The 27,825-nt window shown below is 43.8% G+C and overlaps 1 protein-coding gene across 3 annotated transcripts; it reads left to right on the top strand.

Annotated features, from left to right (window-relative positions):
- Positions 1-705: 705 nt before the first annotated feature.
- Positions 706-27,136, top strand: flot2a (flotillin 2a). Of its 3 annotated transcripts, none has more exons than XM_007896539.2 (10): positions 706-785; positions 12,667-12,757; positions 18,957-19,080; positions 20,748-20,866; positions 22,749-22,862; positions 23,096-23,215; positions 23,603-23,817; positions 25,224-25,407; positions 25,932-26,081; positions 26,543-27,136. In XM_007896539.2, the coding sequence occupies exons 2-10, from the start codon at positions 12,683-12,685 to the stop codon at positions 26,579-26,581; spliced, it is 1,140 nt and encodes a 379-aa protein (XP_007894730.2). In that variant the 5' UTR covers positions 706-785; positions 12,667-12,682; the 3' UTR covers positions 26,582-27,136. The 3 variants fall into 3 exon arrangements, with proteins under 3 accessions (XP_007894730.2, XP_042194341.1, XP_042194340.1); XM_042338407.1 differs by lacking the exon at positions 12,667-12,757 and adding an exon at positions 11,818-11,908; XM_042338406.1 differs by lacking the exon at positions 706-785 and adding an exon at positions 13,900-14,012 and having other exon boundaries at positions 12,714-12,757.
- Positions 27,137-27,825: the final 689 nt, after the last annotated feature.

Here is a 27,825-nt window from a genome sequence, read left to right as displayed (position 1 = left end):
GAGCGGCCAAATTATTATATTTTGTAAAACGCAGATTGCCCAACTTCTTTGTGGCTGATTGTGATGTTAAAAACTCAGAGACCAACTGTCAGATTAATGGAATCCTTTTAAACGGACCATAAAGCTTCCCTTGTGCAGGAATCTGTGAAACTATCAATAGAGCGCATTCAGATGATGGAGTGAGTGCGGCAGGACTTTGGTGTTCTGCTTCGCTATCGCTGCGCTGGCTGAAAAAAAAAGGTCTGCAGATTAAGCTTCTAATTACCGTACAGAGAGACTGTACATTTACCTGCTGGGCCTAAACCGTCCTCCAGCGCTGAAGGGATATAAATTGTGAATCTTGTTTAGAAAACGACAAACGAGAGCCGTTAACTTGCGGTCCTGTCTGTCCGTTCAGGCGGATGTTGGAAGGTTTCCGTGACACCCTTTGGAAAGAGAAGGGAGTTTCTCTTGGTGTCCTAGTCAGCAATCCTGCAGATGAATTCACTTCATCAGTGTGCGATCGTGTTGTGCGCAGATTGGCCTCCCGTGGTTGCCTAAACGTACAGTCACTATACTTTACAGCAATTAAGGGATCAATCGAGAAATATTCAATCAAGAAAATGTATATCGTTGGCCACCACTGATCTGTCAAGCACTTATTCTGTAATTGTTTCAAATAAAACTCGCCATTTGAGGTTAACCTACTTTCTCTCTGCTTCAGGTGGATGCTGTGGTTCAGATGACAAGCAGTACCTAATTGGTGGTTGGGCATGGGCCTGGTGGTGTGTCTCGCAGACACAGAGGTGAGATATCTTATAAATAACTCCACTTTCTAAATGTCTTCTTCAGCCATTTTGAATAATGTGTAATTGACGTCTTAAGAAATACCAGTTATTGCCGTTGGATATAAAACAACGACTCGCAAAACTCGGGTAACCACAGAAATTCACGTGTTTATGATTGTGTGTGTGCGCTGTGCTGATCCAGTGTTTGATGGAACATCGGATTCAAGTTCTTCTTTTTTTAAATTGCAATTGAGTGCAATTATTTCCTTCCACACTTAAGCTTCATAAGTGGGCAGACCTGTCTAATCCTTCACACAAAGTGCACACCACTGCTCTGAGTCAGCAGGTAGAGGGGGAAGACAAAACTTAAGCTGTGTAAAATTCTGCAAAGCAATACATTTGGAATCAGATGGTCTTTCCAGTGACCTTTTTTGGCTATAAGTGTAAATCTTGAAAGCACGGTACATGATGATTAGTTCCTCCAGAAAGGATTTGATTTATAATCAGCTGCAACTTATTTCCACCACTTTGTGTGAATACTGGATTAAACAAATGCCAATAAACTGCATTGTCTCTGTGTTTTTGGACTTGGTTTAAAAAACATGTGTTGGGCTGGAAATGTCTAGTGGTCCTTTCACATGAAAGTAGGATATAATAATAATTTTGAGGCCTACAAAATGCCTGGTCTTAAACATTTCTCAGATTTGTGTTATTAAATATTTGAGTTTGTTACCTTTAGATGAAACAAAATGCACACATATACTATTCATATGGTTATTAGCAAGGAATGGGATCACTGGAATCCAATGAATGTTTAACTCATCACCATGTGATTTAGAAATGGGCTGTTTTATCAGTTATTCTATCGATTGGTCAGAAAGCAGTGTCGATGTGAAATAGTCTGACCATTATCATCAGCATTGTAATGATTAAGAAGCTATGTTGATTTTGTTAAGATTCTTTGTGATTATAGTTTNAAAAAAACCTTAATCCAGTCAAAGCCAGGACGAAAACAAAATTTCCTTGAAGCTGACCTGGCTCAACCCTCTTTGGGAAACTTGCCAGACAGTGGTTTAAGTTGATTGAACTCCAGCAGTTACCCCCAACACTCTTTGGGGTTCCCAAAGCTTTGGTATTCACCAATTTGCATCCAATACGCTCCAGAATTATGTAAGCAGAGTGCATCCAACCAGCGGAGAGAGTGCCTATTCCATTTTAGACACAGGGAATATTCCATGTGTAGATAGAGTACATATGTGGAAGGAACCCTCCAGTTTGGATACTCTTAAGCTCAGTAATGGGTTTTCCACATGTGTCAGACACCTGGCTTACCAAAAAAAAAGGGAATTATTTCAAGGGGTCTTAAACCTGCAACTGAACTAGTAGATCAGACCTTGGTTCATTATATCAAGTCAGCACAAATTCAAGGTATTTTTCTAATTGTTGAAGCCAAACGTTTTGAGACGGGGAGAATCTGGGGTGCAAGTTTCCCAGCATATTTACACATTTCAACTCAGTCTGAGGGTTTTCTGAATTCCTCTTTGTGCACGTTTCAAAATGAGTGTTTATGGTGTGTGTTGTGAACCTTCTGTTGTGTCAGCTATCCGCTAAGACTACAAAAGGATCGATCTCTAGCTTGTAGAAAATTCTTCTCGCTGTGAGACATTGAGATGTTTAGTCACTCTCATTCTCTGAAAATCATTCTCTGAAAGCATCTGATGCTGAGCTCCATCAAATGAAAGTTTCCCTTCTATTACCACATGAGCCCCCCCCCCCCCCCCCACAACCACCACTAAATTGTTGCCAGGAAATTGACTGAGTTTTCCTCTTTCCCTCCCCTTATGGAGAGCTTCCAAGTATCTGTGGGTCACTGCTTCTTGGTGTACAAGGCAATAGACACGCAGCACTTAGCGTTTATGTATTAAGCTGAATAGCATATTGTTTCATTTTAAATCAGCTCTTTTTGTTAATCTGAAGAGGCTGCTATGAAATTCTACTACAATTTCAGTTCCATGGAATATAAAAGCAAAAGAGGTAATGCTAAATTGTAAGTTGGACCTCAGTTAGATTGTTCTGTCCAGTTATGGCCACCCAATTTAGGAAAGACATTAAGGCAATAGAGGGGATGCAGAGTGAGATTTACTAGGATGAAACCAGGGATGGATTCTTTTTCCGTTGGAACAACGAAGATTGAGAGGTAACCTGAGAGAGGTCTTCAAAATTATGAGGGATTTTGGTTGTCATTCAGGAGAAATGTTTTCCACTGGTCGGTGAGTCAGTGACTGGGGAGCGTCAGTTTAAGATAGTTAGCAAACAAGCCAATGGAGACTTTAGGATTCTTTTTCATGTACAGAGTGGAGGTGACGTGTCGAAGAGGAAGGTCTTCAGGTATGATCTGAAAAAAAGGGGAAAGGGGGCAAGGCGGAGGGATAGAGGGAGAGAGTTCCATAGTTTCAGGGCATTGAAGCTGAAAGTACGGCTGTTGATGGTGGAGCGAAGGGGACGAGGGATGTGCAGGAGGCCTGAGCCAGCCGAGCGGAGGCGGCAGGTAGTGGAGTGGGGAGAAGGCGGGTTGGAAAGATAGGGATGTGCCAGAGAGTGAAGTGATTTATAGATGAATGTGAGAATCTTGATGTTGATCCATTCTGTGATGGGGAGCTAGTGGAGCCTGGTAGATGAGTGTACGGAGTTTACAGCAGGCCAGTATATGGGAGACGGAGCTCTCAATTAATTGGATGTTGTGGAAAGTGGAGCTGGGGAGACTGGTGAGAGGGCGTTGGAACAGTTGTGACGGGAGGTGACGAAAGCATGGCCGAGGGTTTCAGCTACATTGGGCATGAGGGGAAAAAGGAATAAACTGCTGGGGTTTGGGGAAAAGGCAGGTAAATAAAACTGAAAGGATCGCTCTTAAAAGAGGCAGCATAGACATGATGGTTCAGATGGCCTTCTTCAGTGCTGTCAATTTCCATGGTTCTGTAGAATTATTTCTCCCACCCCTGATTTGAATTAACCTGATGCCCTTATCAAAATTTCTTTTAACTCATGAGGCAGTGGGGAATACTTTGTCATATTGATTTTGCCCCATTGAAAACAAAAGATAAAACAAAAGTCTTTTCACGTTCCTCTCCTCCCCCCTTGATCCCAACAGTCTCAGCTGGAAGCGTCCAGCAGAAGGCACGGTACTTTAATTGTTTCTATAATTCGCAGTTCAGTCAGCATCTCAAAAATTCTCAGTCCTACGTTTTTGCCTGGTGGTCAGTTTGTGTGAAGCATGACGATAACGGTCGTCGACAACGTTGGTGCAATTCCAGGGTCTAATTGACCGAGACTGACATGATTTGCAGAAATATATTGGCTCGGTGGAAATTGGAATCTTTAAAACATAAAATATAGCAGAACTACTGAAGTCAAACGTGTTGCTTTAGCGACTTTAACACTGCACTTTGTTCCAGTCCAGTTTAAACGTTCAAAGCAATGGGAGGTTTGGGTGGGTGGGAGGAGATGATGAGAGCGTGAATTGGATAACTTGAGAATTTTTTAGCCGCTGAATGCTAAATTGCGGATGTTTTCACTTGCTGTATTTGGCGAGAATATAATTTGACAGGTGCCTGAGACAAAGCTCTGGTGTCGCCGTCTTGATTGTTTCAGAACTTTACCTTTGATCACGTTGCATTCGACATCTCTTCACATGGCAAATGAGGTCTGCTCTTCATTTCCTTTGCACGCTGTTTCGACGATTGATTTTGTGATGGGCTTGTTGAGTGCCTTGCAGATGTTGAGTTGCTCAGCACTGATGGCACTGTTCATTTCAAACCATCTGCCGCGAACATTTGTCCTAAGAGTAAAAAATATGCTGGAAACTGTATGTGAGCTGAGAGGAGAGAGATTTGTGATTCTGGATGTTATAATGCAATTAATTGAAGAATGTAGAACTTATTTAACATTTGTAATATTCATTTGCTTCTTTTCTTCCCCATATCTTTGTAAAAGGTTTAATCCTTTCTTTCCTCCCCCCCCCAAATCGTTTTTTTTTTACTCGTTTTCACTAAGATGTTACTTTACTCGGTTTTCCAAATAATTGTGTTTGACATAGCGCCTGTTATGTAAGAAAAATGCTGCACAAGTAACTCCTTTCAAGTGAAGTGACTGTATTTGTATGCAAACATGGGAGTTTATACACAGCAAGATCCCACACACGGCAATGAGATGAATGACCAATTTATCTGGAAGATTGTTGGTGTGGACACCCTGAGAAATATCTTTTTCAGTAGCATTGTGGGGCTGCACTGGTCTGTCAGTCTGGACTATGTGATCAGCTGATTGCACGTCTTGAACACACAACTTTCTGACCCAGAGATGAGTGTCGTTTGCCAGTTGAGCAAGTCTTAAACCGTCAACAAAAACAGAAGTCGCTGGGAACACTCAGCAGGTCAGGCAGCATCTATGGAGAAAGGAAAGGGAGTCAATGTTTCGGGTCCACCACCCTTCGTCAGAACCCGAAATGTTGACTCACTTTCCTTTCTCCATAGACGCTGCCTGACCTGCTGAGCGTTCCCAGCGGCTTCTGTTTTTATTTTCAGACTTCCAGCATCTGCAGCATTTTGTGTTCTGTTAACACCATCGAATCAGTTTATCTTTTGGGGACTCGAAAAGGGACTCCTGTGGAGCTGAGCTCGCTGCTAGATTACATGATTGGCAAAAGAATGTCGGGTCAAGTCCGACCCTCGTAGCTCAATGCCCTCAACACAATGGGTCATGTTTGGGGAAAAACGGATGAAATTTTGATTGCTTGATGCCTTTATTTCAGTCGCTGTGAATGACTTGGCAGCACTGCTGGAAATTGTTAGCATTCTCAAGCGCTCAAACCAATTAAGGTTCAAAGTAACTCAGTCAAGGCCCTCAGACCAGAATGGTCTCTGGCGTGTGAACATTTTGAATATGTTGAGATAAAGAATTATTTTTGAGCAGGTTGCTTTCCTTACACCCTGTGATGTGTCCTTGAATGTGTAAAATTAGGAAGTTCAATGGCAACTCTTGTATAAGAATCATTTAATTAAAAAAAGACCTCAAAGCAGCTTAAACCTAAATTCCTGTGGCTTTCCGGTTATGTCCGCCTCAAAATTTGCAGGTTCATTTGACTGTCATATTTATCTGTTAATTTTGTGGCAGCGGTTATACAAAGATTTACAGCTCCGTTTGAAGGTGCAAATTGATTACAGTTTTACACAGAATCGCAGTTGCATTCACTGCAAATAGCACCTGCTGGATTTAAACGGTTATTGTTATAAAATGAATCACCTGAAATGTTAATCCTCGAAAAAACTGGCAAGCAACAAAAACAACAAAATGTATATAGCGCCCTTCATGCAGGAGCCCTAATGGTAAGCCAGGGGGAGAAGGGAGGGGACCGTAGGCACGGTCGGGGGGAAAAAAAGGTTGTCGGGTGTGATTTTAAAAATGGGGCACCTGAGGGAACACTGGAGTTGAGCCCAATATCCCACATGTTTCTCTCAGTGCAATATGTACTAATGTTTGTCACACTATGGGTTCCATTTACGCTGTGTGACTCAGACACATAGCAAACAAAACCTGACTTTTTGCCCAGTCCACGAGGATTTTGCTTGTCTGATTGTCTGAGTCTGAGGAATACAATAATACTCTGGTTCTCAGTTTCAGTTAGCTGCACAATTGGGGTAGTGGTACCAATTACTGACTCATCAGGTTTGTTGATTAGCCATTGAACATACCTGGCCATGAATCAATCCCATAATCTTTACTCACACTCACACCATTACTCCATTGCTCAATTCCTTCCAACGTAGAAGGATCATATTCAAATCAGAGATGTGAGCTGTTACCAGGACACTTCTTGTTGTGCGGGGGCAAGGAGGAAGAAGAATGGTTGGACTGCTTTCTTCTGGTATGGTTGTTTCGACTGTTAGAAGCAATCAGAGACGTGTGTTCCTACGGTTCCGGCAGTCACAAATCACATTCCACCAAAACGTGCTTTTATTTTTCTTGGGATAAAATACGATCGCTGGATAAGCTCCGCACGTTCAATTAATTTGTCTTTTGTTGATGGATGCAATGCTTCTGTAGTCCTCAAAGGGTTATTGCTGTACAGTAATGTTCTTATCTACAGCCATGAAGTTTTATCTGACACCTGCTGCGCGCCATTTTGTTTGAGCATTAACAGGTTTTCTATTTGTTTTTGCTCCATTTGCATTGCGTTCCTGTATTACAAACATTTATGATTTGGTTCCCGTATCTTTGAAACTGCAGCAAATACTCTTTTTTTTAAAAAAAAACAATCTCCAGAATGGCAAGCGTCTCACAATCATTTAAGTGTGCACTCACCGTACAAGCTACCAAGAGTGGAAAATGTTTCCACGCAGGTTTCTAATTGCAGATCCCATTCTAACTGCACAATGAAGGATCCTGGCTTGCCTTCCCCCAGAGAAAATTGGTCACTCACTTCATGGCTGTTGGTGGGACATTGCTGGGCTCAAATTAGTTGCCATTTTTCCCTACAAAATACACAGTCACTCCACTTTACAGTAAATCCTATGAAGCACTTTGAGACGTTGTGACGAAGTGCGAGGATTGTCATTCGCTGTACTTGATGAATGGAATTGTATAACTATGACAATGTTTACCGTTTGCCTTGTGTAGATTATATTGTGCCATAATAACTTAAATCTGTGGTAATAAAGTGGTGGCTAAAGCACTGTTTGTGTGGACTGTGGGAGCTGCTCAGTCATCAGCCTCGTCACAGTGGTTGTGAATCCAAGATGACGTGGTCAAAGTGAAAAAAAATCCATGTTCGCCAAACGGAAGGGTAATGTCGATCCTTTTCCTTGCGCGAAACTCCCTGAACGCACTTTTTAATACTTTTAAAAAAAAAAGTCACTTTTATGACGTGGCTCAGCTCACACTTCTAACAAATCCGACCTTCCCATTTCCCTCTGTTTGCATTTGCATTCCTCACAAGCAATACCCAATCTCGCATCGGGATCAAGGTTTCCCATCCCTACAACGGGAGCAGTCGGCAGCGAAAAGGTTATTCTTTTTTAATGCTTTTTATGCTCCGTGTTAGCGTATTGCGTCATTTGACAGCTAGAGTTACAGTCTCTCTACAGAGGATGTCACGAGTCATTCTATGGATGCTTGCATCCGAAAAAAAAAAAGTTGTAGCGCTAGAGCAGGCTGGTTCACAGATAACCTTTTCCTTCGCTTCTTTCTCTCGGCATCAGCAATATCCCATCGCTTTTATACAATGTTTGTAGATTTACCCAACTTGCTCACAGCTCTGACTGTCTCCTCTGCTGCTTTTCTCCTGGGATTGTTGATGGCTGTTTTGCTAAAGGACAGTTACGGCTTGGGAGGTGAGGAAGAGGAGAAATGGCATTGACAGTGGGCGCGTCACAATCCCCATGCTGGGGAGGGACTTAAACGGTTCAACGTGGTGTAGTCCTGATCGCTAGTTTCCTGTTGTATCCTGCGTCGATGGATCGACCGGGATGTGGCTGAGAGGCCTCGAGTTCGAATTCATTCCAAACGAATACAATGCAACCTCTTCTCTCCCAAGGCTGTAAGGGCCCTATATCAAAGCGGTTTGAACAGTCTCTCAGCTCACTTCCCATTTTCCCCATCCTTCAGTACAGATTGGCTTTGAAGAACTCTCGTACATGTGTTGTATTCAGAGACTTTTTCCGCAATGCAGGACGCTAACCTAAACCAACGTGACGTCTTGTGAAGCTCTAGAGCAACATGGCTCAATATGGTTTGGCGTTTATGGAACTTCTCTGTAATCTACCGCCTCCCATCATCCCCAATGCGGAGATGTAAAGCTTGGGAATGCTCCACAAAGGTTTCTAATAATTGGACGTTGGTGCAATTAGCTTATTGTAAAATGACACAAAGCACAGATTGAGTTTAAAGATTTTAACAACCTTAGGGTTTAAGTGACTGTACAACTTTTGATCTTTAAATTGTTTTTTTTGCTCTCATCTGAACTGATCAATTACTTTAGGTATCTAACCTCCCACATCCTTGTTATTCTGTATTAAGTATATGCAGAGGACTCTTCAGCTATGCTTTCTGACAGGAACTCCCTGAAGTGCACATTTCCAACTTGAGCAGATTAATTGTAATACTGCCTGATGCCTGTTGTACTCTTGAAACTTCCTTTCGTACCAAAAACATTATTTCTTATCCAACCTCCTCCTCGCCTGTTGCAGTCTCTCACCCTGGCGTGCTTGTGGCTGTTACTCACAGCTGAATGGGTGGGGGGAATGATTGAAAGTGAAAAGAAAGGTAGTGGATACGTTTAAACATTTCATCATCGCTTTGGGCTTCTTGCGTAGCCATTTCTCTCTTGCACAATAGCTCCAAAACAACAACAAGAAGATTACATTTGTATAGCACCTTTCAAGTCGAGAGCACGTCCCAAGGCGCTGGACAGTGTACAGCATGTACACTGGGTCGGGGGACATGGGGTGGGTGGGTCGGGGGACATGGAGCAGCCCGGAGCCGGCTGAGCGAAGGGAACGGACGGGTTGGTAGGGGCTTAGGAGTCGCAGAGGTAGGGTGGGGCGAGGCCACGGAGGGCTTTGTAGGTGAGGACCAGGATCTTGAACTGGATCCTCTGAAGGATAGGGAGCCAATGGAGTCGGGCGAGAATGGGGGAGATGGAGTCACGGAGTTTGGTGCAGGAGAGGACACGGGCTGCAGAGTTCTGGATTATCTACAGTCTGTGGAGGGAGGAGTTGGGACGGCCAACAAGCAGGGCATAGTCGAGCCTGGAGGTGATGAAAGCACTGTGGACTGATTGCAAACTCACCTCTCCAGTTCTTAACTGCTGGGTTTCCACCAACAAGAGCCCCAGTTGCCAAACCCATGGTGGCCTGTAAATCCATGCACTCAACTTGAAAGTTTCACGGTTTCCACGCAAATTGGATTTCTTCCCTCTCATTGACAGTGCTGACCGGAAACATCTTCTACGATGTCATTGCCTCAATGTATGATTCAACAATTCATTGCAACCACTTTCACAATGTCTGTTAACACGAAGATGAAGACAAGTTAGGCTCCTGTGCTTAGATTTTGTTGCAACTCCTTCTGCTCAACCCATTGCCAAGAGCATTATTTCTCACCGTGCAAAGCCTGCATGTTTTGAGTAATGAATGTGAGTCATTTTACCCGCAGTAGTCCGCTGTAAGGGAAGAGGATCAAGCGTACGGATCTTTGCAGTACCAGTTTCTGTTGCCATTGGAAACTATTAGGAGCTCCAGTCCCCGTACAGTTCTTTTTGTCATGAAATGTTTGTAAAAGCAATGGATTTTTCACACGAGTCTTGTTTGTTCCATTCCCTTGCCTGGGCTCAGGGAATGAGTGTTACTGCACTGGAGGTGGGGAAATCAAGATGTTTGATCTGTAGCTGCAGGGGATCAACAAACTGCTGCAATACCTTGCAAAACCAGTCTTTGTAGGCTCAATGCTTCAATTGGTCGCTGGTTTCTCATACCAGCTAATTAATTCTCAGGCTGAGGGTTTGTGCAAGAGCAAAATCACTGTGAAATCTTTCCGCAAGTGCATTCCAACTGCTGGCAAGCCCCCGGGAGATCTGATTCCAGGAAGGAGGCAGGAGCACTCGTGACTGACAAATTCGCTTTACGTTGCCAGCAAAGACCCACTACCGCTCCCTGCAATCTCGTAATGTACAATTGGCACATTAGAAGCACTTCCTCCCCCGGTAATGCAATAAAGAAAATGAGAAGTGCAGTGGTTGGTGCACTGATGCGCTAATGTGCTGCCCACAGTTTAAATGGCTGTGGCCTGCATTTTCTTAGGAGGTGAAATTCCTGATCTTGACCAGCGAGGCAGAACCCCCCCCCCCCCACCCTCTCCTCCCCTGCCTTCCTCTCCTCTTCTCTTCTCCCCCCCCTCTCCCCCAATTAATAATGACCAAATTCACCCTGAACAATGAAATGCTTTTTCAAAAGCACCTTATAGTTCTGCAGAAAGCAAAAAAAGCTGAAACAGTGGATGCAAAAGTACCCTCTGTTTGTTTATGGATTACTTTGAGGGTTTTTGGGGGTATGTTCTTGAGTCAAAAGGGTTACTGTAAACTGCCACTCATTCGCTAATCTGTACAACAAGAGTTATTTGTCTGCCTGCGAGCCAAGCTGAGATCCAGGCGTTGGCTCGAACGCAGCACAGTTTTGTGGAAGCTGATTGTGGAGCCAGATTACAGAGGATTTGCGGCGAGAGATCTCCAGTGGGAGCGGAATGTTTTTGCGATGCCCGCAAACAAAGTGTATTTTTCACAGTTGATTTGTCTAAAAGCTGCGAAGGCTTCACATTACTTCACGTTGAATGCTGTCACTGTGCCAGTGTGTTCTGCGGCACTGTAATTGGCCCGTCGGTTTCAAATCCCAAGCAACCAGCCCCCTTCCTCCAGTGTGCAATCGGGACACTACAGATACATCAGAAACTGGAGCCAGTCGTGTCATGTTCCCGTCAGTGACACAATCCAAACTAAGTCAGTGCCTGGCAGACGGTTAACCCTTTGAGTGCTGAGCAACTTTCCTGTTTCCGGTGTGTGTTTTTTATAATGAGGGCAAAAATTTCAGGAGATTTCTGCTCAGGCATCGAGATGGTAACAAGGAATGTATTAACCACAGTTTCCTCCCCCCTCATCTCTCATCACACTGTACTGGAATTAGAGAATTGCATGTAGAAGTTTTCACAAACTGTGTGTGTGTGTGTTATATATATATAATATATATATATATAGGCTTAGAAAAGTGGAACAATTCTTCCTTTTCCAGTACAGGAAAAACACACTCGTGTTGCGGTGCAAAACGAAAATACAATTGCAGTTCTCAAAGGGTTAAGACGCCTCGAAGCAGCCAGGCCTTCCTACAGAAAAATATTTGATTTGCTTAATTGCCTTAATGTCTGGGAATTGAATATCTCGTGCTGTGTTCTGATAATTGCTCTGAATATGTACTGTCCCACCTCCTTCCCCACTCCTCCTGCTGCATAGACTACCTCTGGAGATCATGACCGTCGTCTGTCAGTGTGAGGATATAGAAACCATTGAGGGTGTCCCCGTGTATGTGACAGGGGTTGCACAGGTAACTGGCTCTTAACCTTGTTCTGTGTCTTTTTGTCTTTCTTTCTTTCCCAGTACCCCTCCCAAGCAGCATCTGAAAGTTGACCTCCACTGCAACACAACCTTCCCAACCTCACTGCCCAATGGCACAACCTGTAGCCCTTGTGGGTATTGTACAGAAAGGAAGCAGAGCCGGAACAAAATTAAATTAAGAGAGGGAGAGAAAGAGGAGATTGATTAACTTTAAATCAAAGGAACCTGCTGCAATAATGTCATTAATGAATAGTCCCAAATTGCCGGGGGTCAAGAATTCAGATAAACGGACGGTCCCAAACCCAAGTGTGATCAAATTTAAAAAAAAAATACAAAAGAAACATACTCATTAATACGATAGCAATATGTAACTTTAAAAAATTGCAGTGGTTCCTCCAGATGTTCCCTATCTGGTGATATGAACCTAACTTGATTGTGAAAAGATCCAGAGAAATGCTGTATTTAATGTCTTTAACTGGTTCTTGTAGCAACTTCATCGCAAGAGCTCGAACTATTTGAAGACAGCTGGATAGACCATCCAGCAACGATTCCTTTTTATTCTAAAAGTAATACTCATTGCGAGGTCGGCTGTGCTTTTTTTTGGAGCGCTGTACAGTACCTCTGACTGGGGGTGCAGTGAGGGCCAAAAGGTTGAGAGGCGAAGGGAACGAATTGATTGAACTCGAAAGTGGGGCTCGAGGCCTGTCATCTGACCTGGAATTTGCGAGTGTTTTACATTTTTCACAGGATATCCCTTGAGATTATGACGCTTCAGCCCAAGTGTGAGGATGTAGAGACCGCAGAGGGGGTAGCTCTAACTGTCACAGGGGTCGCTCAGGTAAATAACCCCACCAAACCAGAAATCTGATTTTAAAAGAAAAGAAAACTCTTTGCAGCCTGAGTCTGTCAAAAGGCATTAAAAACTTACTAACGCTTTTGCTTGTTCCTAGATCGAGCTAAAGTTAACAAAACAGTAGGAGGTTACTTTTAAGAGACTTGTGTGATTTTTATGGTTCTTGACCAATGTTCAAGGGTGGAAAATGTGTCGGAAAAAGGGCAGGACCTGATTTGGTCACAAAGCCCTCAGGTCTTCAGTCATTCGTGTTAGAAGGCCACTCAATATCATTGTAGCCTGTCTCTCCCACTGAAGGATCTTGAGCTGCAAGCTCTCCCGACTGGCAGCAGACAGGCACTTGAAACTACAATCTCATCCACAGGTTTCTGTAGAATTCAAACAGATACTTCCTTTTATATCAAACAAAAAAAAAAAAGTAGTGGGATTTTCCACCCCTGAATGTTAGTGGTGAGTTTGCTTTGGACCCTCATGAACTTTCAGCAACAATTGAATAATTCTGCCATTTCTTCTCATCTCCGCCACAAAGCTGTTTAAATGGCACTGGATATTTAACCCCAGGGTGGACAATCGCAAGCATCCCAAGACGGTCATTGCTGGCTATTCATGCACTGATCTGTTAAATAACACTGTTAATCCATTTTCTGGAGATTAATGTGCGAAGTCTGGGATGCATTCGACCCACCACTGATACTAATCTCTTCAGGATGCAGCTGCATGTGTGCATCGGGTCTGAATATGCTACAACATTTAAATTTACAGTTGTCTTGTATTAAGTATTTCCATGTACCTGCACTGGGGATGTCATGATATCAGCGTAACGCAATACCTCAATCTAAACTGTGCCTTGACTCCCTCTTTCCACATTGAACGTAAAGCATAAGGTCATGATTCACCAGACAAACCCCAGCAAATCCAACCAGCTTTCAGACTTGAGGACAGTATATATTTGCTGGCCAGGTCCTATCATGGCATTTTGACCATTGTAACGCAATAGAACCCTGTTCCATCATGATTTTTTTTTATCTCCGTAAATTCACTAGATCTGGAGCTAGTTGATTATAAATATGCGTGAGAGAACCTAGATTGTGCGTGCGTGAACCTAGATTGTGTTTTTTTTACCGTAGGAACACCACAGCCAGCGCCTTGAGGCAAACCTACATAATCTGAAATTCCTGGCAGAGCAACATTTGAGGGAGGGAGGAAGGGAGCAGTCTGAGATGTAACAATGAAAGAACCGGTAATGAATTTGGGTTTTAGATAGAGAGAATGATGGAAAATTATGCTCAGATATTTACTATGTGGCTGTCTTTTAGTCAGGTTCCTGAGCCAGGCAGGTCTGCAGTACTCCAGGACACTGCTGATGACAGACCAGCCAGCACTGGCTCATCAGCAGCACTGAGACCAATCTCTGAGGCAGGGAATCCTCCCCCTCAGCTCCTGTTAACCCTGCAAGCCAAAGCTCCAACAGACAGTGCCCTGCATTAGATGGTTAAACTCCAGCAGTTACCCCAAAGTACACTCTGAGGTCCCCAAGTTCTTGCCAATCTGTGTTTATTACTCTCCAGAATTGGGTAAGCAGGAATCATCCCTTGAGGGAGAAAGTACTTTCCGTACTAATATACAGAAATTTCCATGTTTAGGCAGTATGCATGGAACTCTGTTTGGTTTGGATACACTTAAGCATGCCGATGGGTTTCCGCATGTGTCCGTGGTGAGAATCTTTCCAGCATGGACTAGTTGGACGGAAAGGTCTGTTTCCATGCTGTAACAGTGTTTAAGCTTGCTAAATGAATTTGGGCAATAGATTTAATTTCCTTTCTCCTCCCCCTCTCCCCCCCCCCATCCGTCCGTCCGTCCGTGTAAGTAACTCTGAACAGGGTTCTACTGTAAAATTTAAAACTCCCATCGTGACATCCTTAATATGCATTCTTTATTGTATTGGACCGATCTTAACTTTGCTATTATAATTGCATCTTTTTAATAAGAAGGTATTTATTCAATAATTTTTCTCCCGTCTGGTCTCCCGGACCATAATACCTGCAAGAAGGCAGACATAACCTGCTGGTTGTGCAGATGTGTGATGGACACCAAGAGACACATGAGAGCAGCCCAGAGATGACTTTGGTTTCCCCCTTACCCCTTACAAGCAGGGACACTCTTGAGCTCTGCTCTTTGAAACCTGACTGAGATCAAAAACTCGACCGAGTGGATGATCAAGCTTGTGTCCAAACACACTGTGCCATGCTGTATCAGCTTTCCAATTGAGTTCTTGGTTACACATACTTTACTCTTAAAAGGTTTATAATGGTCAAAGCGTCTATTTGTGTTTCCTCGCTCCACCTCAGTTTTTGGTAAAGTTTGTGGCCGTCAGGAGTCTGTACTGAAATGTTGGCTTTGAAGAATTTGCAGTGACTGCTATTAAAGTTGTGCTGTGACCTCTTCCCCATCCTCCACGCTGAATTTACTATCTTGCTAACTGCACTCATGGCACAATGAAGCCTCAGATACACATTCTCATGCCGCATGTTGAAAAGCTTCACAGTAAAGCAGGCCAGCTTTCTTGTCCCCATTTATGACCATTAAAAACCCAGTGATTCTGTTTTATTTTCTCTGGATGTCCAAAATCTTAAGTGGGGGGGAGGGTATGGAAAAGGTACTCCAAATTTTGATTGTGGGGAGTGTTAAGAACAACAACAACAACAAGATTCCATTTATAAAGCGCCTTTCACGTCAGGAGGACGTCCCAAGGCGCTGCACAGTTGGGTCATAAAGAAGGCTTTAGTCCTGAGTGGGACTTTAAATCTGAACCCATTTGATTTGTAATGAGATTGAAGCTGACGCATGCAAGAGCTGTGTTACACGTTTGCTTGAAACACAATCGCTGAAAAGAGTTCATCTCATTAATGATAATAATAAGCATAATAATCCTTGCATTTGATACAGCACTTTTCACGTCTTCTCGACGTCTCAAAGTGCTTCACAGAATAGACTGTAAAGTGAATTGACTGTATATTTGTGGATGAAATGAAGCAGCCAATTGCGCACAGCAGCGTCCTACAAACAGTCGTGGATTGAAATGACCAATTTATTATTGTTCTTTTTTTGAGGGATTATTATCAGTATTATAATAAATATTATCAATGAATAAAAATGAATAAAAGGTAAATTCCTGACATTCTACAGATCATCCCATTAATTAGACACTAAATTTTAAACCCTTAGCTAATATTAGGCCATTAATGTTTTTATTTTTTTATTCATTGGACTACGTTGATGAAAGTTTGTGTGTATGACAAATTGTATACTTCACTTGAAGTGAAATACACCCCATGACCTGTGCAAAATTGACTCGTCGGCATTTAATGATCCCGGAGTAACTTTTTTTTAAAAAAAACAAATCAATAAATGTTACCAAATGTATATTATTTAATCTGGAGCAATCAAAAACCATCTCAAAGATTACAGCTGCTGGTCAGTCATTTGGAAAAGAGGAGGCAAAATTCTCTCACATTTTCAATTTCATGTTAAAACCATTAATGGCCTAATATTAGCTAAGGGTTTAAGATTTAGTGTCTAATTAATGGGATGATCCGTGGAATGTCAGGATTTCACCTTTTATTCAAGGCTTCAATTAAGATTGGGATGTGCATCATTTACAAAGATGGTGCACTCTTTGAGGAAGTAATGACACCAGTGGATAAAGCGCTTTTCAGTAGATATAATGTAATTTGATTTGTAGAATGCATTTCATAAAATTTACACGAGACTTTTAAACCAGGTGGAAGCTTTATAATAATATACATTTTTTGTATAATAAAGCCTCAAAAAGCTTTACAGTTTAAACCTGATTAGAAATTAAAGTGAATGTTATAGGCAAACACAGCCTATATAATCTGATCACCAGCAACGTTCCATGAACAGTCAGTTAAATGAATTAAATTGGAAAGGGTATAATAATATCAATCCTTGCCTTATAGCGCCTTATCACATCGTTGAGAAGTCTCAAAGCGCTTCACACAAAATACTGTAAAGTGAATTGACTAAAATTCTTATACCTCTCCCTACACTGGATGTCACCCTTTAAATTAAGAATATAGCTGTTATTGTTACCAAAGGTGTTTGTCCTCTCTAACCTGTACCTGAATTGCATTGCAGTAATTTCACTGTGTTTGAAAAGTTAATGAATAAGCAACATTTTGTTGTGACTTTTGACTGGCACCACCCCAGGTTTATTCATCCAAAATATATTGGCTTCTAAAGATTGTTGAACTCTTGACTCACTTGTTGTCAAACAGCAGTTAAAAGGATGGGTCTCAGATTTTATGGTGGTACAATGGGAGCAAACCAGTGTCCATTATCTTAAGAACTAGGTGGAAGGCTTCAAAGAAGAAAGTAAACTTTCACAGCCCACATTGCGCCGTTTTCTCCTTCCCCACCCCCCAAGGCACAACTATTTCAGGAGTTAGTATGGCAACCAGAGATTCTCTTGTCTATGGAGAGATTCGGTAAAGGGTCTCCTGTGAGAGCTTCCAATCCATACCCATTCTTCGCAACCGCTGTTGCCGCACTCCACTCAAATGCCGCATAAATGTATATATTTTTGAACACGAGTAGAACAGGAAAAGGCTGAAATCTTGGTAAGTGCTGGACAGAGATCTCTGGCTGATTTAACTGGCATCGATTGCGGGAGAGCTTCGACTTTTCCAACCTTCCCATTTAATTATAAAGGGACTGAATTAAAGCAGCGTCTCCAATGCAGAGGTGTGTTAAAGCGTCAGAATTAACTTAATCCACTGCCATCAACTCAGGTTGGTGCTGCGTGTCGTCTAGAATTCTTTCTACCCCTCCCCTCCTCTCCACCCGTACAAACATCTCTTAAACAATCGGTTTGAATCCGTAATGGCCTGTTTCTGTTTCCAACAGGAAGAGGTTAATGTTGACCTAAGAGCAGTGTCTTTACAATTTGAATGGAATTACTTCCTGCCATAAGTAAATTGTACGCAAACTTACACGTCGGTGGACTGACCTAGATATGTACAATATCGGTCGCCTCTACCACCAGCTCTCTCAAACCCCAGCCCAAACCTTAGCCTCGTCTCTGTCACCTCCAGACTCAACTTTTCCAGCTCCCACCCTCCAGACTATGCAGAACTCTGCAACCCATATCCTCCCCCATATTAAACTCGGTGAAGGAAACAATTAGTGGCAGCTAGTGAGGAGCTTTAACTGTGCCCGAGGAGTTGAGGGAACAATGAGGACAGGAAGGTTAAACTTTTCTAACGTTTCAATCGAAATCTGTCGGTAATGCCTGTCCACCGTTCTCTGCCAGTATTGGTTATTGATGCACTCTACTGAGAAAGTGAAAACCTCCTAATCAGTTGCTGTTGCCTTCTGATCCTCTCTCACCGCTATTGTGCACCCATCAGCAGCAGTGAATGTTCTGCATACTCCCATCAGCAGCAAAGTAACCTTCTGGCTGAGTTTTTCACTCACTAGTTTAAGTGTCCACACAACTGCCCAGTTTGGGGGAATGCATTCATATCAGCTTGACCACGAGGGTGAAAGCCATGTGCCGTATTTGGCCATTTGACCTATTTTTCGTGTAAGCGTTGGTGTTTTGATATAAATGCATGCAAAGAGGGAATCCCTCATCTCAGGAGACCTCTTCAGACAAGCGGATTGCCAATTTCAAATCTACTGTCATCAATTATTATTTTTAAAGAGTTCAAGGTTGTGTTCTGTTTTGCCTCTATCTTACAACAACTTAACCTGCGGAAACCTGCGAGTCTCCACCATTGCGATGAGATGCAAAAAAAAAAAAAAAAATTGAGTTTGGATCCTTTGAGTCTAAAATTAAGCCAGGTTAAGGGGTTGCAGAATGACATACTGTTTTGTTGCTTCTGCTATGTTCTTGTAACAAAAAGTGCTTTGCTTTATTCACTGCGATCACCTGCTTCCATGTGTAGTACAGCGATTAATATCTGCTTCTCTTCAGCTCACAAATGCATAGCTAGCCTCAGCTTAGTAAGCTTTCTTACCCACTCCTATTAATGAAGCGCCGTGAATGTCTAGCTGCTTATTTTAAATCCAGGCGGCTTGATATCGCCTGTTCGTAATAAAGGTGTCGAGCTGTTAATTCCTTTGTTTTGCTGTCGACTCAAGTTGTGCTTAACGTGCGCAGGTGAAAGTGATGACTGACAAAGAGCTGCTCGCAGTGGCGTGTGAACAGTTCCTGGGGAAAAGTGTCATGGAAACCAAAAGTGTGGTGCTGCAGACCCTGGAAGGGCATCTCCGAGCTATCTTAGGTAAAGGTGGTCTTCTCTTCTTCACGGTCCTCTCCCGATACTCATCGAGGCCTTGGAGTGCCTTTCTAACACCCATGTTCTGCTCCCCTCCAATCCCATCGTCAATCCTCTTGTGCCTTGCACCACATCAAGCGCTCTGGGAGGCTCGCCTGCGTGAGGGGCGCTACACCGCATGCAAGTTGTTGTTGTTGTTTGGGAGCAGTGACTTGCTTCAATTCAGTGCCGTTGAGAGTTTCCTGCTTTGTTTACCGCCCACTCCTGCCTCTGTGGGGAAACCTTTTGAGTGGACTCAGTACTTTCCAACACGGCAGACAATCAGTAACTCAGCGCATCACTGCAGATCGGCACAAGGCTTTGATCCCTCCTCTTAGGAGGAGCACTGAGTGTTGATGTTGCTTTGTGCCCCGGACGCAATGTGATGGTGCTCAGAGTACCTTTGCCCAACTTTCCATGTTACACTGACAGATACACTGATAGCAAGTTCACTGAATGAGTTGTGGTGGAACTCTGGTCTCTTCACAAGCTAATCCTCTGCTTTGTCCTCTGTAGTCCATAGCTAAATAGAGGGGGAAAAAAATCATTTGGTTTTTTTTTCCTTGATAATTGTGTGTTCTTTTCTTGTCCCTGCTGATTTTATTTTCTGCTTCCAGTCTTGTGTATGTTCACCGCGTTGCAAAACACTGTTACAGGAAAGCCCCAGCTGGCCACAGCTGGAGTAGGCTGTGTAACTTCTAATTCTCTTCGTTTATCAAATTGAAGTCAGTTAAGCTAACGGATGTAGGTGGAATGCCAGCGGTCACGTGTTCTGAAAGATTTCGGTCACTGGCTGGGTTATGTTGTAGAAGATTGTAGCTGTCTGGTTGGACACACACTACAGAAAAGTTTAGACGTGAAGCTCCCTTATCTCGTACACAGGCCTTTCCCTGTGCACTCACACTGTGTGTGCTTAAAGTTTGCGACTTACAAAGGTGATTTCATCACTATACCACCCTTCTCGCTGTCTCAAATAAAACACAGGGTCAGTGCGAGGCACAGATCATCCTGTGAAAAGAGAATTTCGACAAGGCGATGAAGGCAATTAACCCTTCATAAGAATAAGAATAATCCTTGCAATTGATATAGCGCCTGATATATCATGTCGTCGAGACATCTCGAAGAGCTTCACAGAATATACTGCAAAGTAAATTGACTATATGCTGTGGGCGACATAAATATAAATTTTAAAAAAAATTCATAACCCCAAAAGCAATGTCCGAAGTGGAACGAAAAGGAAGGAAGCACTGAAACTGCCAATGTGCTTAGATGCTCTGCAGGGAGTATCAAATCCTCCGCACCTCCCCCCCCCCCCATCCCATAACATTTCACTGCTCAACAGATGCGCCTTCTTCCACAGTAACCACGGCATTGGCTTTCTCTCGCCGCTGAAACTGGAACAGTACCAACCTGCCTGGGAACTTGTACTAATAGAAGGAAGCAGTTTAGTTTGCAGGTAAAGTTAAAACCAAAGGGTAGTGAAAATCTGAAACTCTCTCCCACTTCCTCCCAAAAGGCTGTGGATGCTGGATCCATTCAAATTCCCGGCACTGAGGTGGATAGATGCCGTATAACTTTCAGACTCGATGCCCGAGGTTGGTCTGTATTGACATCAGCTTTCATTCCTCTCTCAGGAACACTGACCGTTGAAGCCATTTATCAGGACCGGGATCAGTTTGCTCAGCTGGTACGTGAGGTGGCATCCCCCGACGTGGGCCGAATGGGCATCGAGATCCTCAGCTTCACCATCAAGGTAAACCCACGTATGTGACGGCGTCGTGCTCTGCTACTGTCAAGCGCGCGGGGACGCTGCTCTGCACGAGGGGTGCCACGTGAATCATAACATAACATGCAGGAGCAGGCCATTCGGCCTTCAAGCCTGCCCCGCCATTTAATCATGGCTGATCTTCTAATTTTCAACAGTCAAGTGTTCCTGAGAGAGGAATAATCTTCAAGTAGCTGTTATCCGCGGGTCTTAGCTCTTTTCTAAAGAATGGATAATTACGTCAGCCCAGCTTCGGTTCCCGTCAGCAACAGTTTCCTTGGTCACCAGGGTCGGCGTAAATCTCATGCTTCACACTAACCACGTAGCAAAGAATCTGGGTCACTTCCTCCCCGCGGTACAGTATGGTGGATCCGACCGAGGAGATGTCTTGGTGGTGTATGTCTGCACTGCAAATGCCTTTGTGATGTACAGTTTGGCGGGGAGAAAGCAATAGGAAGTGCTGCAAGCAGGAAATGTCAATTAGTGAGAGGCTGGATTACATTCCCACGCTTCCATACAATCAGGTTGGTGTAAATCTGATAGCAGAGTTGCTGTTTCCTCTCTCTTGACCAGGAAATGCTCTGCATTTAGGCATCAACACAACAACAAATTGCATTTGCACAGCGCCTTTCACGTCGGGAGGATGTCCCAAGGTGCTGGACAGTCAGGGATTTGGCCCCGAGATGGGGGGTGTTGGGATCGGGAGGGGTGGGAGAGTAGGGTAGGACGGTGACCGCAGGTGGCGGTCGAGGAAGAGGGTCCCAGCTGCTCTGAAGGAGAAAGATAAACTTAGCTGAATGAGGGAGGTGCTTTTGTTGAGTTTTTAAACCGCAGCTTGTAGTTTCTGCCGCGGATCACTCCTTGAAATTGTGGTTTAAGCTACGTTTCTGGGTGGATGATCTATCACAAACTATGTGCCTTGCCCTGCACAGCAGCCGGGGGTAGTTCAGTGCACAAGTAAGGAGATGTAGATTTACCTCAATAATAATCCTTGCATTTCATACAGCGCCTTATCACATCTTCGAGGCGTCTCAAAGCCCTTCAGAATATACTGTAACGTGAATTGACTGTGTATTTTGTGAGCGAAACGCAGCAGCCAATTGCGCACAGTGTCGTATTACTATCTGGTATTAGTTAGGTAAGCGGGGTGTGTCCCACCTCGTGACTGACGGAAACAAAACACAACCTGAAGCGGAGATTTTTTTTGGTTAGAATTAATTGCAACTTTTCCGATATATTTAAAAAAAACATTGGAACACATCCCAGGATTTCTTCCTGAAAGTTCATCCCACTTCAAGTCACGGAGTGTGGTGTGTATTCATGGCACTCTGCCCAGAACAATACTCTTTCAACATCTTTTTTAAAACGAAAACAGGGTCACTAGGTGTCAGCGTCATGTTATCTCGCAGGTCTCTGTAGCCTGATCCCCATCGCTAGAATCTGAGAAGAGTGCACTGTTAAAGGGCCTTTTTATATTTCCGTATAGGGATCCTTCAACTCTGTTTTTGAGCTTCATATCTCGTTTCCCCTCATGTTCTCACGGGGAAAAATAATCAAAACATATTGTTCTCCTTATTCTTCCTCCCAAAATGTATAGCGTCACATCTGTCCGCATTAAATTTCATTTGCCATTTCTCTGCCCAATTAACTAATGTGCCTATGAAGTACAATGTCAGGGGAATTGGGAAGATTATGTTTGTGGCTTGAACGTTCGCTGGTTTACTTTAGTTTTACTACGGGTTTTCCAACTCACCTCCAGCATCGGAACCATTTACGCCAGTTCTGGTTAAAGGTTTCTCTCTGGGTTAATAATGGCGTCGAGCAGTGGTTTGGTGTGTTCCTTCTCTCACGGTTGCCCTTTGTGTTGTAGGATGTTTACGATAAGGTGGAGTACCTGAGCTCGCTGGGCAAGTCTCAGACGGCAGTGGTGCAGAGAGATGCGGAGATCGGCGTGGCAGAGGCCGAGAGGGATGCAGGAATTCGGGTAACCGTTCTTTTTTTAGACTGAATCACTCCAGAGCGCGTCTCTCTGGGAGTACGATTTGAGACTTTCACATTGCCCTGACTGAGATTGGAGTGAGGTTCAGCAGCGGACCAGATACGGGAGTATGATTGCTTTGGAGAATACGTCTAGGCCATAATATATTTAATACCCTATTTAAGTTAAACTCTGATTCTTTTTCTCTTCCCGCCCCCCCCCCATCCCCGCTCTTACAGGAATCTGAATGTAAGAAGGAAGCCATGGATATTAAATACAGGGCTGACACCATGATGGCTGACTCAAAGAGAGCGTTTGAGATGCAAAAAGCTTCCTTCACCCAAGAAGTAAACACCAAGGTAGGTGTTCTGTTCTCACTGGCACCCGCAATAAACCGGGCAGCAACCTCTCTTCATGAGTTATGAATACAATACAAAATTGCATTTGGATAGCGCCTTTTGGGAGAATGTTCAAAGGCACTGAATGGTCCTAAATACAATACGATTTAAGTTTGAATAGTGCCTTTATTTAATATTTAGTATTTGAGAAATCAAGGAAGGAGGTGACAAAGGTTTTATGCGGCATTAGGTATGAGATAGAGTGGGGATAGCGGGTGGTGACTGTGCCGATGATTTGTTTGTATAACTGTTGGAATATGGACCAAGTAGTCTTTCTCCAGTCTATGCTTCCCAGTGTTGACAGGCTGTAATTTTGGCTTTTTTCTGATTCCTCCTGGCTGTGAGTAGAAAGCCGAGTCTCAGTTGGCTTACGAGCTACAGGGAGCCAAGGAGCAGCAGAAAATCCGTCAGGAGGAGGTGGAGATCGAGGTGGTTCAGCGTAAGAAGCAGATTGACATTGAGGCCAAGGAGATCATTCGTACTGACAAGGAGCTGATAGCAACAGTGAGGAGGCCAGCAGAGGCTGAAGCCTTCAGGATGCAACAAATTGCAGAAGGACAAAAGTTTGTATGGCTTCCTAATGTCCCTGATCCCCCCCAAAATCATATTATCAGTAATAATAATAACAATTTGGTCAATGAACCCACAACTTTGTGGGATGTCTCTATGCGTTATTGGATGCTGTGTTTCGTGTACAAAGTGTACAGTCACTCCACTTTACAGTATATGCTGTGAAGCGCTTTGAGACGTCTAAACCACATGATAAGGTGCTAAATCAAATGCAAGGATTATTATTATTATTAATCAAATCTCCCCTCAGCTGCTATCTCCGATACTTGTCATACAATGACAACAAAACAATGTGATATTCGTCCTTTGGATGAGATGTTAAACCGAGGTCCCGACTGCCTGTTCAGACGGACATTAAAGATCCCATGGTGCTGTTCGAAAAGAGAAGGGAGTTTGTCTCTCCCACTGTCATGGCCAACAATTCCCCCAAATAAAGATTAATCACGCGCTCCATGGCTGTTTGTGAGACACCGCTGTGCCCAACTGGATGCTGCTCCCCCCCCCCCCCACCACCACCACAAAATACGCAGTTACTGCACTTTACAGTATATCCTGTGAAGCGCTTTCAGTTATCTTGATGTGATAAGGTGCCCACTCTCTCAAATATGGAAATGCAAAAAAAATGCAAGGATTATCATTTTTATGAGGAAAGCTTTCCTGAGGTGGTGATTTAAGGGATATGGCAAAAAAAAAAGGTTGCAAGTTGGGGTTCAAAGATCTAATGAACTGGAACTGGCTTGATGGGCTGAATTACCTCCTGTTCCTTCCTATGTTACTGGGAGTCACTGAGTGAGTTCCAGAACTCAGCCGGACCCGCATGTAGCGGGTGAGAGTGGGTGGGGGAAAAGTCACTGGAGTGTCTGCCTAGTGCCACCTAGCCGTCAACAGTACCAATCACAGAGGCCTGGGTGTAAGGAGATATTTAAAGGATGAATAAATATTTAAATTGGGTGGCTTTGACTTGACCGCACTGTGATAATTGATGTCAGGGTGCAGTGAGGAAGGTCCAGTCGCTAGTACCGAGGATTCTCTGACCCGGTTATTAAAGCTCTTTGACTCTCATGTAAAAAAAATGATTAGGCGTACACCCATATACCTGAAAAGTGATAAGGCACTAATAGTAGTAATAATAATAATCCTTCCATTTGATACAGCGCCTTATCACATCTTCAGTACATCTCAAAGCGCTTCACAGAATATACTGTAAAGTGAATTGACTGTATTATGTGGACAAGATCAAATGCAAGGATTATTATTATTGTTACAATTAATTTTTACTATTTTAACCTGTATTTTGGACGGGTTTGTTTACAACTGATAGCCCTGGGTTTGGGTATCACCCGGTCCTGTTCCTCTCTGGCTCTCTCTGAAGCTGATGTTGCCGTTGCTGTGCTTGCAGAGTCAAGCAGGTGCTGATCGCCCAGGCTGAGGCTGAAAAGATCCGCAAGATCGGTGCGGCCGAAGCCTCTTCCATCGAAGCTATCGGCAAGGCTGAGGCGGAGAAAATGAGACTGAAGGCGGCAGCGTACGAACAGTATGGCAGCGCGGCCAAGACGGCCCTCGTGTTGGACGCTCTTCCAAAGGTAACCCGAAGAGGTGTGGGAAGGGCTTACGCCCATCATGGCATTCACACTGAGAATGATGCCAACAGGGCACCCAAATATGACCCGTCCCATCGCTCTGGGCCGATTGCTCGAGATAAGAACATGTAAGAACCTTCTGGTGAAGGAAGACCGAGGTCCATCTAGTTCGCCTGCTACCATCCCGGCAGTCGCTTGACATGTGTCCCCAAACTATATACTGTCTCCCCAGATATTGTTTTCCAGCAGAAGCCGATCTCATGATGGCAACAAAACTGCAAGCATTTTTTCGGTTGAATTGACTCCACCACCAATTAATAAGAAGCGTAATGTGTTCTGTTGAAGCACTGACTCACTAAGAAGATGTTGATATGAAAATTAAATTACAAATATTCAAAGGGTGTGCGTGCGTGGGGTGAAGGTGGGCGAGTGGGAGGAATGTGATTGATAGCTGTTACGTAGAGCAGCACAGACAGGGTGCTGCGTGTGAAGAAGTTTCTGTGAAGTGACCAGTGTTGTCCTCTCAGATTGCCGCTGAGATCGCCGCTCCGCTGGCAAAGACGGACGAGATCGTTATCCTGGGCGGAGACAGCAACCGCATCACGTCGGAGGTCACTCGCTTGCTAGCGGAGATGCCTGCCTCCGTCCACGCTCTCACCGGAGTCGATCTGTCAAAGGTCAGTTTTATTCTACGCGTCATGTCGGGGTAGTTACAATAACTCCCAACATCCGGTTAAACCCACCAGCTCCCGCAATGTTTCCCGTTCCCCGTTTAGCCTCTGTCGATGAAGCCGATACTTGGCTGCCTGCCTTGGGGAAGGAACAAGAGCCAGAGCCAGAGCAGAGCGGCCTGTCACATGAAGTCAACAACAACTCGCACTTACACAGCGCCCCTCGCGCAGGGTAGCTTCCCAGAGCGCTCGACAGTGGCGGACAGAGCACAACTCTGAGCCGGAGGGGAGGGGGCAGGTGACCGTACGCTATGGTCGAAGAGGAAGGTCTTCAGATGGGGAAGGAAGGGGCAAGGCGGAGGGATAGAAAATAATTCAGAGGCCGTGAAAAGAATTCTGCCTTGCCCTTAACGAATCAACAAATAAATGTATTAATGATCCCTATTCACTTTGATTTTCTTTTTCAGATTCCTCTGATCCAAAAACTAGCCAACGCCCAGGCCTGATTGCCACAAAAGCTACAACAACTTCAGGATGTTACACCATAGAAAGCACTATTACACAGACATCAGCCTCGGAACACTTGTATAAGGAACTTTTTCTACAAACAACTTGTGTGGGATTTTTAATTTTAATTTTTTAATTTTTGGAATTTTTTTTGAAAAAAAAAACCTCTGGTGCCTTAATTTAATCTGGATCAGAATTCAGCACGTCACGAGCATTCTTTTTGTTTTTTTTTGTTTTTATTTTTATTTTTGTTTAAAAAGAAACACAAATTCCAAGCGGTTAGTGACGAACGGCCTTTTTCTGTCCTCCCGCTGTCGACAGTCATTCCTTCGCTTAAGTTGCGACGGGTTCCAGTGTTCACGTTGCTGTGAGGTTTGGGGGCTCCCTGGAAACGATGGCACTGTGGGCAAATTATGGAAGGTTATTCCTGTAGTGACCGCTATCACATGTGCTCTTATTGTGTGTAGGGTTGGTCTGAACCAACAACACTGTTAAGAATGAGAAGTGCCATTTCCCCCCTCTTCTGTTTTTGGAGTTTACCCCAAATCAAATTGCTACAGAATCTCCCCCCCCCCCCGCCCCCCCCCCACCCCACAACCTCTCCCCAGTTGAGGTGATTCAGTTGTCTTAACCTGGAGCCTTGCAACGTGGACACACGAAGGTTGGGCCTCGATGATGTCCTAGTGGAGGATGATTGTCTTGAGTAAATACTTTTTTCTGTTATTTAAAAAAATACGCAAAAGCCATAGGTAACAGCCAGGGAGATGGTCTGTTTAGAATAGAATGATGATGTGAGATGGTTCCGTGGGATTCACTCACTTAACTCTGCAGACTCTACTGCAAGCTTAGTATTGTCCTGTGTTGGGAGAGGAGCGATCTGTGGTGATTGCCGTAGGTTTGCGTGTATAGAGGATATTTTCCAACCTTCTGCTGGGATGATTAAGAGAGCCCTTTTCTCTATCAGGGTGTGCTAATAATTAGGATTATGCTATACTCATTTTGTTTTCATTTGCAGTTTAAGAGAGATGGGTCCCTTTATAATGTTTCTTAAATTGTAGAATCTACTTTCAAACTAAAATCCACAAACTTTGTTTGGTTGTCTTTTAAAAAAACGGTGACGGCATCCGAAAAAGAATGACGTACAATCAAATCTTTTAATTAAATATTGTGCCAGTGTTAGACATGCTGCTAAACCCGTGGCTGCCACAGCATCTAATTCCCTGTCTCTTGAAAAATGTCCTCT

This window comes from Callorhinchus milii, unplaced genomic scaffold, assembly GCF_018977255.1.
Source record: "Callorhinchus milii isolate IMCB2004 unplaced genomic scaffold, IMCB_Cmil_1.0 Scaffold10, whole genome shotgun sequence".
Taxonomy (NCBI): Eukaryota; Metazoa; Chordata; class Chondrichthyes; order Chimaeriformes; family Callorhinchidae; genus Callorhinchus; species Callorhinchus milii.
This window is presented reverse-complemented; position numbering and strand designations above follow the sequence as displayed.